Source organism: Gavia stellata, chromosome 18, assembly GCF_030936135.1.
Source record: "Gavia stellata isolate bGavSte3 chromosome 18, bGavSte3.hap2, whole genome shotgun sequence".
NCBI lineage: Eukaryota > Metazoa > Chordata > Aves > Gaviiformes > Gaviidae > Gavia > Gavia stellata.
The window spans coordinates 9,308,425-9,323,847 of NC_082611.1; the positions used below are offsets into that span (position 1 = coordinate 9,308,425).

At 42.0% G+C, this 15,423-nt stretch overlaps 1 protein-coding gene across 1 annotated transcript; it reads right to left on the reverse strand.

Annotated features, from left to right (window-relative positions):
• Positions 1 to 3,188: 3,188 nt before the first annotated feature.
• Positions 3,189 to 13,810, reverse strand: LYRM1 (LYR motif containing 1). The gene is made up of 4 exons (XM_059826670.1): positions 13,769 to 13,810; positions 6,353 to 6,511; positions 5,227 to 5,319; positions 3,189 to 3,527 (listed from the first exon to the last, which is right to left on the reverse strand). The coding sequence occupies exons 2-4, from the start codon at positions 6,509 to 6,511 to the stop codon at positions 3,411 to 3,413; spliced, it is 369 nt and encodes a 122-aa protein (XP_059682653.1). The 5' UTR covers positions 13,769 to 13,810; the 3' UTR covers positions 3,189 to 3,410.
• Between the last annotated feature and the right edge of the window lie 1,613 nt (positions 13,811 to 15,423).

Genomic DNA, 15,423 nt, shown 5'->3' on the forward strand with positions numbered 1-15,423 from the left:
CCAAGAAAGGGCCTTATTTTCTGCAGATCTAAAAGGTATTAGAGTAACAAACTTGTATTAGTAGGAAGAGAGATCAGATAACCTAATCTGTCTTAACCTGTTTCAGTTCTGTGATACTTCCCTTGGAATATATTGGGTCACTGCTGCAACTTAATGAGCATTTCCTCACTCCTAGGCAACATTGAGGCAGTACATTCAGTAAGCAGGTGCGCAGTCCATCTTCTTAAATGATTGTGTGCTTGCTAATGTTAGTGTTAAATTTGGTTTCATAAGCGCATGGCTTCATAAATTACAACCTTACTAATGATGGAGTTAGGGATAGAATTTCCAGAGAGGAGGTGTTATTTAGATATTCGAGGCCAAGTATAGTGTCAACAAATTACTACTGCATTGCCTACCGGTTAGGTTGCAGGAGAGTTCATGCAATTGACTCAGGATTTTTATTTCTAAAGAATATAAAATTAATGTCATCTTTTTATTCTAAATTATTCTAAAGCATCTCCTGACTAGTGTGATAAATTGGAAAGAGACAGTATTTACTGGAGGGGGAGTAAGAAAAGTTAACGAAGTACACGACAGAGTGTATGCTGACTGATTGAATCCAGTGCATTACAAACTCTCGAGAACTCAGGCATTTTAGGACAACATCTTTTTGCAAGTAAAATTAATGTGTAGGAATGACATACTGCACCATCGTTGGGATACTTCTTGACAGAAGTTATACGGTCCTTGGAATTTAATACACCAAGTACCAGTTGAGACATCTGCCTACCCACTGGACTGAGTTGCAGATGAAATTTTTTTAGGAAACTCCCTCAAAATTGTAGTTTGCCAGTTTGACCTCCAAAAAACAAAGGACTCTATTTAAGGCAGATTTTCTTTTCCATACAGAGTTTAACTTAAACTGTGAAAGAAGGGTTTTGCTCTCCAGCCTTGACAAAAGAGCTGATCTAATCCTTCCTTTAGCTCAACAGCCTGAGGTTTTAACAAATTTCAGTCTTTGCCTTCTGATGCTGGAAAATAATGAGGATCAGGCACTCGTTAATCATTTCTTAAACACTTATTTTGAAAAAATAATGGGTATTTAAAGCATCTCAAACAATGTGATGCTGTTACTGCAGTTGAACTTACTGGCTTTTCAGTTAAGCAAGTGGATACTCATTTGAGTTACTTAAGGCTACTTGAGCCTTTTTTAAATTGCATATTTATATTTCCCTTCAGAAATAAACTCAAACTCATATTGTTATTTCAATTTGGTGTAAATCTTCTGTAATTTTAGGGATGTTCTTTTGAAGTAATCTACATCTTACCGTGTGTGCTCAGGAAAGTGTTGTGACTCTAACACAGTAAATTCAGACTGCTCATTTACATAGCTGTTTATTCACCTGATGAGTCACAGCATCAGTACTTTCATTAGCCACATGAATTTTAACAATTAAAAAGATTCAAATAATAGTTTACTGACAAAGAATGAGCATAAGCTTCCATTCAAAACCCTTGTCTCTACACATTTTGGTTTGGCTCAGTTGACACATCTCTACAGTGGTGTATCAGAATGATAGGAAAAGACTCTATTTGGACTTCTTTCAATGAAGGATTAAGCATTATATATAATCATGTTATTTTTTACTGTCTTTATTCCATCCCCCTTTTCCTAGGCTAAAGGAGTTTTGTTTTGTGTCTTCCTGGCAGCAGTAAATTTGCAAAGCTCCCACTGACAGGCAGAACAATGGCATTTTACATGTTACTTCCCACATGAGGCATTCCCAGGAAATAATTATATGGGAATAGATACCTTTGTGGACTGGAGCCATAAAGGGTAGTGAGAAATTGGGCTAGCCAGTACCTGTCATGCTGACTCGCTCTTCTCATTGTTTCCTTGTACTTTCTCATCTGCTTGTATTTTTTTCACTCTTACAAGCACATTCTTGGGGGAGGAACTGTCATTCTGTTCTGCACAAGACCAGTTTTAACTTATTTTTAAGGTAGACAAGAACATTTCTTTGCCATTGTCTATTAGGGCTTGGAGAGTTTAGGAGGAGTTGAAGAGCTCCAGAAAATGAGATTTCATTGGTTTTGCCCGCTTTAATAGGAAATAATATACACTGCCTTTTTCAAATTTGCTTTTTTGCCATCATTAACTTCCGGCTGGAATAGGTTGCTGCTTGTACCCTCTGTCCTTAAAGCAGCTGTGGGCTGTACTTATTTAGTTTCCCAGTACAGTGTCGCTCTTGTCCACAGCTTGGTTTCATTGGTACTTCTAGCCTGAAGGATAGAAGGCTCCACTAACTTTGCTGAAGAGAATTTGTAAACAGCGTGGTAAAGCCAGAGGACTCAAAAGGAGCCAAAACAATTGGTGGCCAGTGAGGGGGAAATTAATTTCTTTTCACTTCCATTCACAAGGCACCTGTGAAGCAGAAACTGCCCTCAAACTTAAGAGACTGAAGAGATAGTTGTAGATACTTTCTTTTAATAAAGTTGGCCTTCTGTCCATAATGTAAGAGTTAAAACCTAACACTAAAATAATTGACAAAGCCAGTGTGCTGATTATGTTGAAAAGCTAACCATGTAAAAACACACAGTGAAGACACCCAAAGCATCTTAAGCTTGCTCCCGTAGTGATACCCTGAAGGGAGAATTTTCAGTCAGTCCATACATGGGAACCTGAGGAACCCAACACTGGAATGTTTTACTCCGAGTTGTGTAATGGCATTCCAAACTTTGCATTTCACATCCACACCCTCCCCAAAGGAAGGGGAATAAAAAGCTGACATAGAGGCTCTAGGCCACTCCTCTGCAGTTTGCAAAAAGGAAAAAGAAGGAGTGGTGGTTTTTCTGCTGTCTCTTTGCTACTGTCTATTTAGAAACAATAGTTCACCATAAGGATACCATGAAACGGGAACGTTTCTCCAGGGACAACAGGCAGAGCAGGGACAGGAGAGGAAGGAGTGCAACTGCAGGGTGCAGTCACCATATTCCCACTTGCATTTGGAAGCTCTGGAGGCACTGTGTCTGTTAGATTCTCCTGGACTTTGATTTTCGCTGATCCTTACACAAGGCACTGCCTTGAATCACAATTAAGCATGAATAATCCTCAAGCCACAGAGAACCCTGCTATCGATTAACAGAGTTTGAAAACCTGCTGTAATTTGTCCTGATGTCAAAGTAATCTTTGTATCACACCTCACTCCTTAAAAAGTGTTACTTTTATTGATGAGTCAGTGGTTGAAATGCAATAAATACCAGACCAACCTTATCCATCATATGCAATGTATCAATTAGCTTTTTGGCCTCAGAAATGTGTGAGGAAGTGACCAAAACAGCTTCATTCACAGTTGTGCACGCAAATCGCCTGGATTACAATCCACATCTTAAATGATGTGATTACACATCACAGCTTAAATGATGGGTTATGAAACTTCATCATGGGATTTCAAGTATATTGGCTTAGAAATCTTCCTTAACTTTTCCTGGTGTCGCAACGTACGGCCTTGTTTATGGGCAAGACCCATAGGAGGCAGGTGGATCTGGAAAAGAAAATCCTACCAGTTAGGTGCAAAATGAGAAGCTACAAGAAAAAGAAGGCATATATACAAAGTAGGTTTCACTGAGTTTTAAATAATTTCTTCACACTTTTGAGAGGGCAACTGTACTGTCTCAAACCAGGTTATTAGATTTCTAGGAGGAGCGCTTTCTGATAAGTGATTAGTGGTGTAACCTTTAGGCCCTAAATGTTGTGTTTATTAAAATCCTATATATTTTAGGCTTTAGTAACCTTGTTCTGTAGCTTGATATCAGAGTGTAATGATAAAATACTTGTTGAAATAGGACTGCTGACAGTGTGCCAGAACAGTAAGACCTAGAAAACCCTAAAAATTCCTGAGTAGGTGTCTTAAAGCAATGTGTGCTTTATTCATACCTAGCTAACAAGTCACAAAATAACCCCAAACGGTATGTATTGAAAGACTGCCTTCTTATTGTCATGATTATATATATACCATATTAAAATGCACAATCAATGTAATTGACTCCTCAAGCAGAAGGAGCAATAGGTGACAGGCTCTTCCTTTGATTGACAAAGTCTTTATATTTCATAAGACTGTTAGTGGGAGTCATGCAGCTATATCCCCCCCTAAGTAATTGAAAAATGTAGGTGTTAGCAGTCAGGTGTTATTGTTGCTGAGGCTGTCATCCTGTAAGATAGCTGTTTAGGTGCAAATAGTAGTAAAAGCACTGACTAAAGCAGCAATAGAGATTTCTAGAATATGAAAAATAGCGATCATCCAGTTTGTGTGAGAGCATTGATCTAGGACTGATCCTTTGGGATTTTGAAGCCACTGCAGAGCATACATTTTAAGCCCATTTCTAGGAGCATTGCTTGCCAGATGCACATTGTTATTCTGTATACTGGAGAAAAAGAAAAAGCTGTATGTGAAACAGATGCTAACAGTGACCATATTCTAGGCAAGCATCCGATGAAGATATAATTTAATTTTGACCATGATCGACTTGATAAGGAAACTATAGATGTGAAAATGTAAACGGATCAACAGGAGTAGAGAGGACATCGCTGTGGGAGGCAGCATAAACCACTACAGACAGAAGTGACTGGGCAGTGAGGAAACTATATTGAATGGTGCAATAGAAGACATTGCTGCAAATTCCAGCATTTCGGTGATCTTGGATAGTTTTTTCTCTAGGAACAGGGGAAAAGAAGCAGCAGCATAGGCAGGCATTTTAGAAGACCTGATTTATGACCAGGAGAACAGTTACCAGTAATGTAGGATACGAAAATTACTGTATCTATGGCAGATGTAATTAAGTATTTTTATTCTCTCATTCTCTTTTATTATGTGGAAAGATTAACAGATTTGATTCCATTATCATCTTTTTCTACATAATATGATTCATTGGTCAGTCAAGACTGCCTAAATATTCACAGGCCTTGGGAGTTTAGCTCATGCAACTCCACTTAGGCTTTGACTCCTTATTTTGAGAAGAAATTAGCCAATTTACAGTGAAATAAGATGGAAAACATTTCAATATACATTTGGCTTATTTGGCTCTGATTTAGCATAGCGTTTAAATACCATATACCAATATACCATATACCAATACCTTATCTAAAAATGCAGTGCGGTGACAGTGATGTGAACTTATGGTTTTATTGTCCAGTGAGAGCTAAGTGGGTATAGCTGAAGACTTTGTGACTAGATTTATACTCACAGGTCTCGGGTAGGGGATGTTATAGTGAAGTCCAATTTCTATTCTTGCTTCACATTCTTCTATACACTGCTTAATCAACTTCGGATCCGTTACCTAAGATCATACAAATGTTTTGTACAAGTACAGCAATTAGCAATTGGAAGCTCAAGCATAAATGATGCACAGCCACATGACTTTAGCTTTTTTTGGCAATCCCAAGGATACAATGACTGTATTTTTCACATCCATAAAAGGTAACATTAGTATTTCCCTTGACTCAACAGTTCTGGGCTTGACGGCACTGGATATTAAGACCTAGAGGCTGTCACGATTGAGGCTATGGAAGGAGGTTTTTACCCAAACATGGTATTTTCTCTGTAAGAAGACAATACACATGTAAACTACTAATACATCTATGGAAAAACCACACTCACCTATTCATCACTCTGCAGGGTAGCTAGAGGAGAAAGGGAAGAGACTCCTTGGTCTACATTCTGTTATCATCCTATCCAGAAACTCCCTTTGAAGTCAGAAATGCGGTGTAAATTGTGACTTAGATTGATTTTTTTATTTTGCATTACCTCAATTTAGTTGCAGACCAAAATGGGATATAAATAAGTATTGTGATCTTGAATTACAAGAAGAATCTTTGATTACCATGGAGTCTATATTGCCCCTTTCAAAAGGGGTTTGAAATTTCTTTCTTAAGAAGAAAATTGAAGTGCTTCTTTTAAAAGAAGTGTCAATAATTGTTGCTTTGAAAAGAAAAAAAGTACAACAAGCTACTGAGCTCTTTGCCATTACATGGGTAATGATACACTTAGCTAGCTTTCTAAAAGATAAAAAGCTGCTTCAATTACATAGGCAGTATCTTTGGAATGTAATTTTTTCTTGGCATTTTTTTAGTGAAAACTCTAGACCTCTTAGACTTCTACAGTAATTAGTGAAGAGCTGAAATGGTGAGTTTTCTTGTTACTATTTCAGGGGTGAAATTTAAATTATAACCTGAATGTACCAGCATTTAAGGTGAATGAAATTTTGGGAAATCAACTCTTATATTCATATCTTATCATCCAATCACTGAGATAGAGCAAAGAGCAAGAGGAGAATCATTCAGAAATTCAAAACTGTAAGGATACCCACTTACATTTTTGTTTTTTCGGAATAATGTTTTGGCTTCATTTTTAATGTACTCTTTCTCTTTAATAGTTTCTTCTATCTGTCCTGATGCCGATTGCCATTTTTTGGCTATTCGGAATATCTGGCGGTAAAGGCCAAGAACTTCTTGTCGAGTAACTGGTATCATCTAAAAAAACAACACAAAACCCCAAACATACGCATGAATGTTTGAGTTGCTAAAAGGCCAGCAAGCAGTACAGTTTTTCACACAATTGAATTAGTTTAAAAATATTTCCATCATCTAAAGATGTGCTGAGCTATATGAAAAGAACTGAAATAGCTGTAAGCAATAATTAGCTGTTGAAAGCTGAAGACCCAGTCCAGCAAAGTATTTAAACTGATACTTAAACCTATCTCCATTCAAACTTGCTCAAAGTTAAGCACTTTTTTTAGTCCTTTGCTGAATCACAAGCCTGGTACAAGAATGCCCAGGTTGTGTTTCACTGCTATTTTGCAACAGACATTGGGCAAGTCACCGAAACTCTGAGCGTCCCCCTGTGAAATTGTCATACCAATGCTGACCCTATCTTTGCAAAGCATCTTGAAATCTGTGAATAAAATACATGATAAAACCACCACGATATTGCTGAAAACCAGTATATGTCTCAGAGGCTGAGCAGCTTATTTGTGATACCATGACAGTATGTAGTAATGATTCAGCTGGAGTTTGATGTGATGAAAAGGTGATGAAAGCTATTTTATCTAAGCACTGTAGGAGAGGCAGACTAACTTTGGATTTAGGGAAGTCCTGAATGTCTTGATTTTCAGAGTGCTGTGTACTTGCTGAGCCCACTGAATCAGCCCCCAGGTGATTTTTTTGTCAGAAATCAAGGATGAAATCCTATTCTTAATCTATGTAACCGAGTATTTTATGTAAGGGGTGCCACTGTTTTATCCCAGACCACAACTATCCTTGAGACAAATCCACTGCTGGAATAACAGCACTTCTGACATGGATTAGATTCACAGAAACAATGACTTCTGCTTTAGGCACACTGCAACTATCGAAGGTACCTTACTGTCCAAAAGGAAGATGCAGCAGCAGTCCAAAGTAAGTATATGGATGCAATTAGGAGCAAGTGCCAGGGACAGGACATTATCTGACTGTCTCAGGATCCATTTGCCAACTTGGAGCTCCAGTTACTGTGGCTGAATCTACCCTGAAATCAGACCTGTGCATTGAGAATAGCTCTGGGAATAGCTCCTCCGGAGGACAATTTGGAGCAGGGTAATTCAGACAGCCTGAACTGCCTTCTGGAGGGAGCACTCTCTCCCTCTGTCATAGAGGAGAAGCTGCTTCCGCATGCAGGCATCCAAACTACTGTGGAAAGTTTGGCAATGTGGCTATATCACTCCTCTCCTTGCAGTCTGTGGCAATTCCTGTTATTGTGGGTAGTAGAAGAAGGTTTTGAACCAAAACCTTCTCAGGCCATACAGTTCTCAGATGGCTCCCTCCACCGCAGCAGCTGACCTCCACTAATACTTCAGTACGGTCCTCCTGTGGCTTCAGACAGTCACACTGTCTTTTCCTCACCAAAGTCGGAATTACAGATGCTAGCCTGAAGACAGGATTTGGCCCATAGTTCTTTTTGCTAAAAAATCCCCAACTATTAAATCCTAGCCTTTTTTGTCTTAACTGTTGCTATGATCTAAAGACTTTTCGTTGTTTCATGAACTCTGTTAGGGATCTTAAGTAGCACAGACATAACACTGTTTTTCTCTGATTCTTAAGAGAGAACATTTTTGTTATTTGTATTTTAAAATGTTTAACCAATGATGTATTTTTCCCCCAGATATAACAATTATTCTTCCTATCCAGCAGAAAGTATTTCTAGTAAATGTTTATGGTATTTCTAGGAAACAAATATCCACAATAAAATAGCTAGGTAGACTCAGCTCGTCAAACACTTTGGAGTAAATGCTTCACTTTATCCACTCTACAGCTCCATTTCAGGCAATAAAATTAGTCATACACAAAGCTACGCATGTACATGTATCTGAAAAATCATTGCTTCCCTCTGTCAAGTGCATATTTTGTACAGAAAATAAACAGGTCAATTACAAGGGCTGACCTAGCACAAGCCGAGTCCCAAATCATGTCCTCACCTAGAGCTCCTCCTGGCCTCACCCCTCTGCTTTTATTTGAAGGTGTCACGTCTGGTGGAGCTGGTAATACTCTTTGTTCCCTGCTGACAGCTAATAAAAGGTAGTACTGCACTAGAAACTTTCAGTTTAGGTTTTCATGTAATCCATAAAGGAAATAAGAGGAATAATGTCAGGGGGAAAAAATGTTTAAAATACAGGTTTAAATTCTAATCTACGCGTTGGACAATTTCCAAGACCACAACTTGGGACATTGCATGCCCTTTGCTCAGAGCTATAATCACACCTGTCGCTTATGGATTTTAAACATACCAAGAATCTGTTTATAAAGATTTTGTTTAAAAGTTTAGAGCCAATATTTTTTTTTTTCCCCACTAGTTGCTTCCGCTCCCCCACCTAGATCCTGTTTTTTCTTTATTTAATTTCTCGGTGTTGGAATTGATACAGAACTGCGTAGCCCCTCATCTAGGCATGGGCTGCACTTTTGCATTATTGCTCTCCTTCCTACATATGCTAGATGATGTAAAAGACATTACGCAGCTTTTCATGTATACTCAGCAACCAGCTGCTGATTTCTAACGTTACAGACCTGCACATAAACCATTTCTGCAAAGATACATAAATGAAGGTGTGAGGAACCCTTCACAGATAGAGGACCCTGTCTACCACGGGAAAGGAGGAGAGCAAATAGGACAAAATTCAAAGCCTGGGTCAGATTCTGATCTGAGTGGGTGTGTAAATAGGGAATAATTCCACCGAGAGCAGAATTACTTCCAACTTAAAATGTTGTAAATGAGATTGGATTTTTTTCTTTGTATTAAACAGAGCCCACACTGACAGAAATGTAAGTGACTGTACAAGTCATGTATCAGGTGTAATTTCGTCAAGTGACACTACTTGTATTAGTTTTGTGGGTGTGCGAAATGATTCTGAGTGGGACGGAAAGGAAGATAAGGGAGGCTTTCATGTTCTTGTAGTTACTCATCTTGCAGCTTACATATTTGCCATTTAAATGACAATTATATTTCACATCTCTGGAATGCTAAGTGGATGTTACACCACTTTCCCACTAACACTCATCTTGTGGTAGTCACACCCATTGTTTAACTTCTACCGCCCTTCATTTCATTGCAGAATGCAGCCCACAGAGGTTAACCACAGGCGTTTTTGTCAAAAAGTACAGGGCTATTGTATTAGCTGAGCAAATTTCAGGTGTTTACTGCAACAAAACAAACAGGGAGAGGTCAAAGGTAGGTCTGTATGCACAAACGTATCAATGGGAAAAGTGGTAGGTTGCAGACTGGTTTTGAGCTGATTGTTAGAATTAAGCCTTTGGAGGGAAGCCAAGCGTTGCCTTCCAAATAAGCGTTTGCTGGATGCTGTGGCAGAGTTCTGACAATACAGGGTTGTATCGTTCTTTTGATCTACATGCAAACCCCTGTTATCAACATGCAGATCAAGCACATGAAATATCCCATTGTATCTAAACTTGCAAAGGAGGCTTGAGCAGTTAATGAGTTACTGCATGAGGAAGACGCAAACTTTTTTCATTGTTAATTAAAACAAATAATCCTTTAGACTATAAAATGTAGTAACAAGTTTTTCCTTCTGGAAGCAAATACACATTCCTTTGGATTTTTAGATGGTTGACCCAAAAGTTCAATAATCTGAATAATAAGTGAAACACCAGTCATCTTTTGCTATTTGCAGGTTTGTTTAGAATTTAAATTAAAAGTTTATATAAAAATAGGGAAAGGAATCTGTCAACTGCATTGTAAAGTGGCCCCAATAGTGGAATGTCAAAGCAAAGTTAGGACAGAAGGCAAGCTGCATGGAGACCGACTACTTATATACAAGCAGCTAAATTACAGCTGCTTCCCAGCGAGGGATGCTTGGCTAAGGATGTGTGTCCAGCACTCTCCTCCTATCTGCACAGCTCCTTTGCTGAAGCTGTAAGTCTATTTTATTTCATCCTTTCTTTTCAAGTCAAGCATTAGCTACTCACTTTAAACATAAAATCTGCCAGCAGCGAGCACATAGAGGATTTTAGGAAACAAAGTGTGAAAGTAATAGCCCATGGGGAAAAAAAGGATATTTTAAAACAATAGATCTCTTCTTTTACAACCCAGCTAACTAGGGCAGACATTAGTACCACACACTTAGTGCTGATGCTGAAACCATATTTGCTCAGGGGAGGAGATGGTGGGGAACAGAACTTGGTGTAAAATAATTTGAAAAAGCGTCTTTGAACTTCTGAGATGTAAAATGTTTTATTTAGGAGTGACACAACTTCTCTTTGACAGCTGGTTTGCTACTGGCAAGGACTCCTAAAGACACAATGACAAACTGCTGGGCTGACTGCCTTCTGAATCAAGCTATGATCACATTTCTGTTATGGAAATAAATGACATAATTCAAAAGGATAGTGTATCGACATTATAGTATGGAAGATCATCAGCCTGTATGACAATCTATATGTTATATTTTCCAAATGGACTCTTTGGCTAATGTTTATTTAAAGAGATGCAAAAAACTGTGCATATCTGGCTTTTTTTTTTTAAGAGCTAAATTGTACCACTTAGCTAAAGAGTGATCGTCAGTCTCTCTCCTGCTGCTAACGCAACAGATAATCAATCATTCCTTTCACAGCTATCCACAGCAACTACAGGTCAGTAATCCATATTCATCTTTCATGCAAGTCTGCCAAAATGAGTCTGCAGTTCTTAAGGCAGCAATGAATTTGGTCTATCATTTCCTTGAGGGACAACAACTGAAACAATGAGTTCCTGTGGCACAGGGAGAAGAGAAGGGGTCACACATTCCTGTGATAGCTGGGCAGGTCACATGCCTTCCAGTGATAATGAATTTCAAAATCCAGTTTCCACAAAAGTAATTTTATCTTCTTTTACTCAAATCAGTGACTTAGTGGCCTGTGACAGCTAGTACCCTGCAAACATCAACCGCATGTGGCTGCAGTATATACCTAGCAAAGTGAAAACTTCATTTGATTTTCATTCTTGATTGAACATTCATACATTTTTTTTAAGATGTAGCCAAAACCAAATCATAGCAAAACTTCAATCACAGCTAAAATATTCCATCTCCACATGGTGAAAAACAAACGAAAATGAAAGATCATATTCTTCCATCATGGTGTTACATCCTCATTTCTACCAGTAATGCAAGCCTGTAAATTTCAAGACATTTCCATCAAGGATTAATTTGACTCCAAGTATTTCTCACCGTTTCCATCTACAAGCTGCAATCATAAATTGATGCAGGTTTGGTGAAAAAGAACCCGTTACTGAATCAAGTTATTCAGTAACAGTACCTGAAAGCAAGGTGACTTTCACATGCTTTTAGATTTTGTCATGCCAGTATCTTTCTGCTGGCAAACTGAAGTGATTTGAAACCCTGATCTGAAACACTGATCGGCACCTCTGAACCAGCCTCTCTAAGTCTTTGTACTTATACTGCTCATCAGCTGGGATGAGAACTCTGCCATTCTATTCGTGCCTCGGATTTCCAACTGAACTTGGATCTCTTTTAAGCTTTCTCTTACATATGGAGCAGTCTTCTGATCAGAAAAAGGAAACTGCATGCAAAGAGAATATAATTAAATCGTAAAAGCAATTTTAGTGGATTGTTATCACTGGTTTTCCTATGTAATTTCAAATAAGTGAAACTGCAGAAAATGAGGATTCTGCAACACTCTCTTCATTTGAATAAATGGAAGTGGAAACCCTTAACTAGTCCCTTTTGATCAGAGAGTTTTCATTTTCTTAGTCTGAGGTAGTCGAGGCTCTTGCTCTGGGAGTGCCTCCTGTGCCATAGTAGCCGCAGGAAGAACAGAAATGCTGACATAGACTGTGGAGAGGGGGAAGGGAAACAAAAAAAATTGCTTTACATATTTCTTCGCTTTCTCCCAAAAAGCATGTGTCCAGGTAAACTCTAAAGCAATATGAACTTGTCGCTAGTCTTGTGCAACCCTGTCATTCGTGCTTTCATACATTTAGAACCATTTTCTCCTCCTTTGTGTTTAGTTCTCTGTTAGTTACAAGCAGAGAAAGAGGTTTTAATGCAGTGCAACAAATTTAGCAGAAAAAATGAAGTCTCAGCTATCCTTGGATGGCCTTACTTATATAATATAGAAGCATACAGAAATACAACATGGACACAAAACCCAGTATGGATTTATGCACCTTATTCATACCTTAGCTTCAAGCCAAACGCAACTGAATGCATGAATAGAAATATTTCCTAGCATTGGTACTGCTCCCAAACTCAAGAACAGGTATGAATATTAATGCTAGCAGAGAAACAATCCTCCCTACCCCCTTTTTTACTTCATTCTGTGGATCATTTAATAAAACTGTTTTCATGAACCCTCTGCTTCGGTTTCCAAACGCTTCGGTCCCAGGACATTGATAGATACGATTTTTAGTCACTATTTGAGAACTACAGCAGGGCATATATCGAAAAAAGATTTGGTTTTTGGAAATCAAGTGTGTGAATCCCATTCAAATTTGGTAGTTTTGCCAACAAAGCCTCACTCAGTATTTGCACTAGACTCTCGGGAATGGTTATGGATCAGCCTTTGGGGCCTCACAGACAGCACAAGGGCAGAGGAACACAGGGTCAGGGGAAGTGCCACTCTCTCTGTCCCGGAGTCTTCGGGTTTCAGTGGGGAGAGGCCCCTCAGGCCTGGTGGTGACAGGGTGGCAGGGTACCTCCCTGACATGAGCTCCCGGTCAGCAGCAACTGCAGGCCCAGGTGGGAGCTTCAGGACTTACTATGCACAGGACCTTCTCCACACCACCTGGGAGCTGGGCCATCCCACAGCCATTCCTGCAGCCACTGGTGTAATCTGGCAGGCACAGGGACTGCCTGGGCAGCAAGGCCGCCACGTTCCTCGCTCTGGGGGTCAGGCGTACCCTGGCAAAGGCCACAGCCATGCAGCACAGGGCAGGCAGTGAAACTGTGGGTGAGAGCAGGGTGGCTGTGGGGCTTGGCAGTCCTACACATCCTGTCCACCACACAGGGCTGCTGCCAGCTCTAAGATGGCGCTGACGGCCCCCCGCCATTACCCAGCCGCCGGGGGGCGCTGCAGGCGCGGACGCCCTTCTGCCCCCTGGCGGCCGGGGTGGGACTGCCCCCGCAGCCGGGCGGAACCAACCCGTGAAGGGGAGGGGGGTGGCCAACCCCCTAAACCTCCAGCCTCTCTCCTCCCCTCCGTCTTCCCAGCAGGTCGGCTTGCCCGCCCTCCAACCCCTCGCTTTACCTTCGGGAAGAAGCGTGCCGAGGCCCCACTCCCCGCCTTCGCGCGGCGGCTCCGCCCCGCTAGGCCCTGTCCCCCCGCTTCGGTGGGCGAGGGAGGCGGCGACCCGTTGCCCTCCCTGCCCTCACCGTGCGTGCGGCGTCGGGCACGCCGCGTTGCGTCGCGGCGCGCGGCGCCGCCGCCAGCTGACTGCTCACCCCCGGAAGTGATGCAGGGAGGGGGAGGCAGTCTCGCAGGGAGCCGCGGAGGTGAGTGAATTGGACCATGTCTCTTCCCGTCCGCACCGGGCTGCGGGCGCCGCGGGCGGGGGGGACGGCGGCGGTGGGAGCGGCGCGACCGGCGCGCGGCTGAGCTGGGGCGGGCTCGGCTCGGCTCGGCTCGGCTCGGCCCGGCCCGGCCCGGCCGGCGGCGCGGGCTGCGGGGCTCGGCCGGCAGCCTCGGCGGTGGCGGGGGCCGCCGCTCTGCCCCTCAGCCCCTTCAGGGCCGGCTGGGCGCTGGGGGCCCCGCGCCGCCGCCGCGGCCCCCTCACGGCGGGGCCCCCCGGAGCCGCAGCCCAGCCGGCCCCCGGGGCTGGCAGCCGCCGGGACGGCCCGCCGGTACCGGCGTGCCCGGCCGGGAGCCTCCCCCGGTGCCGCGGCGCGGGGCCGTCCCGTCCGGGCGCTTCTCCGGCTGCTGTTGGTTCGGTCTCTCTCCCCGCAGGCCGGTGCCGCGGCTCAGCAGACGCGTAGCGCTGGGAGCCGCCGAGCCGAGCCTGCCCGTCTGCAGCTCCTGTGCCCCGAGTAATGGTGCTGGCTCACTTCGGGGTGGGTTTTTTCCCGTATTTTTTTGTTTTGGTGTGTGCCATCTGCAGGATCCTAAAACGTTTCTTGACAAACCGCCTCTCTGCGTGGAGCACCGCATCCTCTCCAGGGCTGAGGAGATGAGCGGCTTTGTTCAAATACTCTTCGTGCCCAGCCTTTGCCCGTGTAACGCTAGAAGCTGTGTATTCATGGTGTTTTCAGGAAAAAGAGAGATAAAATGTAGAGCAATTTATTTCCAAGATGGTTCTGAACATACCACATTTGCTCAGCCACTTTTCTTCTTGCTTTAGCTTTCACTCCCTCTCCTGAGTATGTTTACCCTCCTGTGAAAGCTGCAATCTGCATAATCACTCTTACTCTTTGGGTCTATGGTGGTAGCTAATAAGCCTCTCATAACAACTTAAATTGTAACTTGCATAATCAGTGTTTCAAGCAAATATTGGTTGAAAGAATATGCCTTTCCTATTAGTGCTGGGGTTGCTGCAAAGAGTCATTGAATATATTTTAAATAGTTACGACTGCTGATATGCTGTCCTTCAAAATGTTACATTGATAACTGAACAGTCTGATGCCAAGTATTGGAATATAACATTGATTCACAGCTGGTAACTTTTTTTTACATGGTGATGTCTGCTGGATAATTTAACGGGGTAATAGGTTAAGTGCTCTGAAAAAGGGGTATAGCTGTACAAACAAAAAGCACTGAACTGCCTTACCTTTCTGAAAATTACAGACAGGCCTCACTGGCAGTTGCAGTTGTGCTGTATGGTCTGTCTGGTTTTGGGAGAACAGTTGATCCAAAGACATCTCTTCTAAACACATTCTTATTATCTATTTAAGAGCCTCTTTGTTAAACAG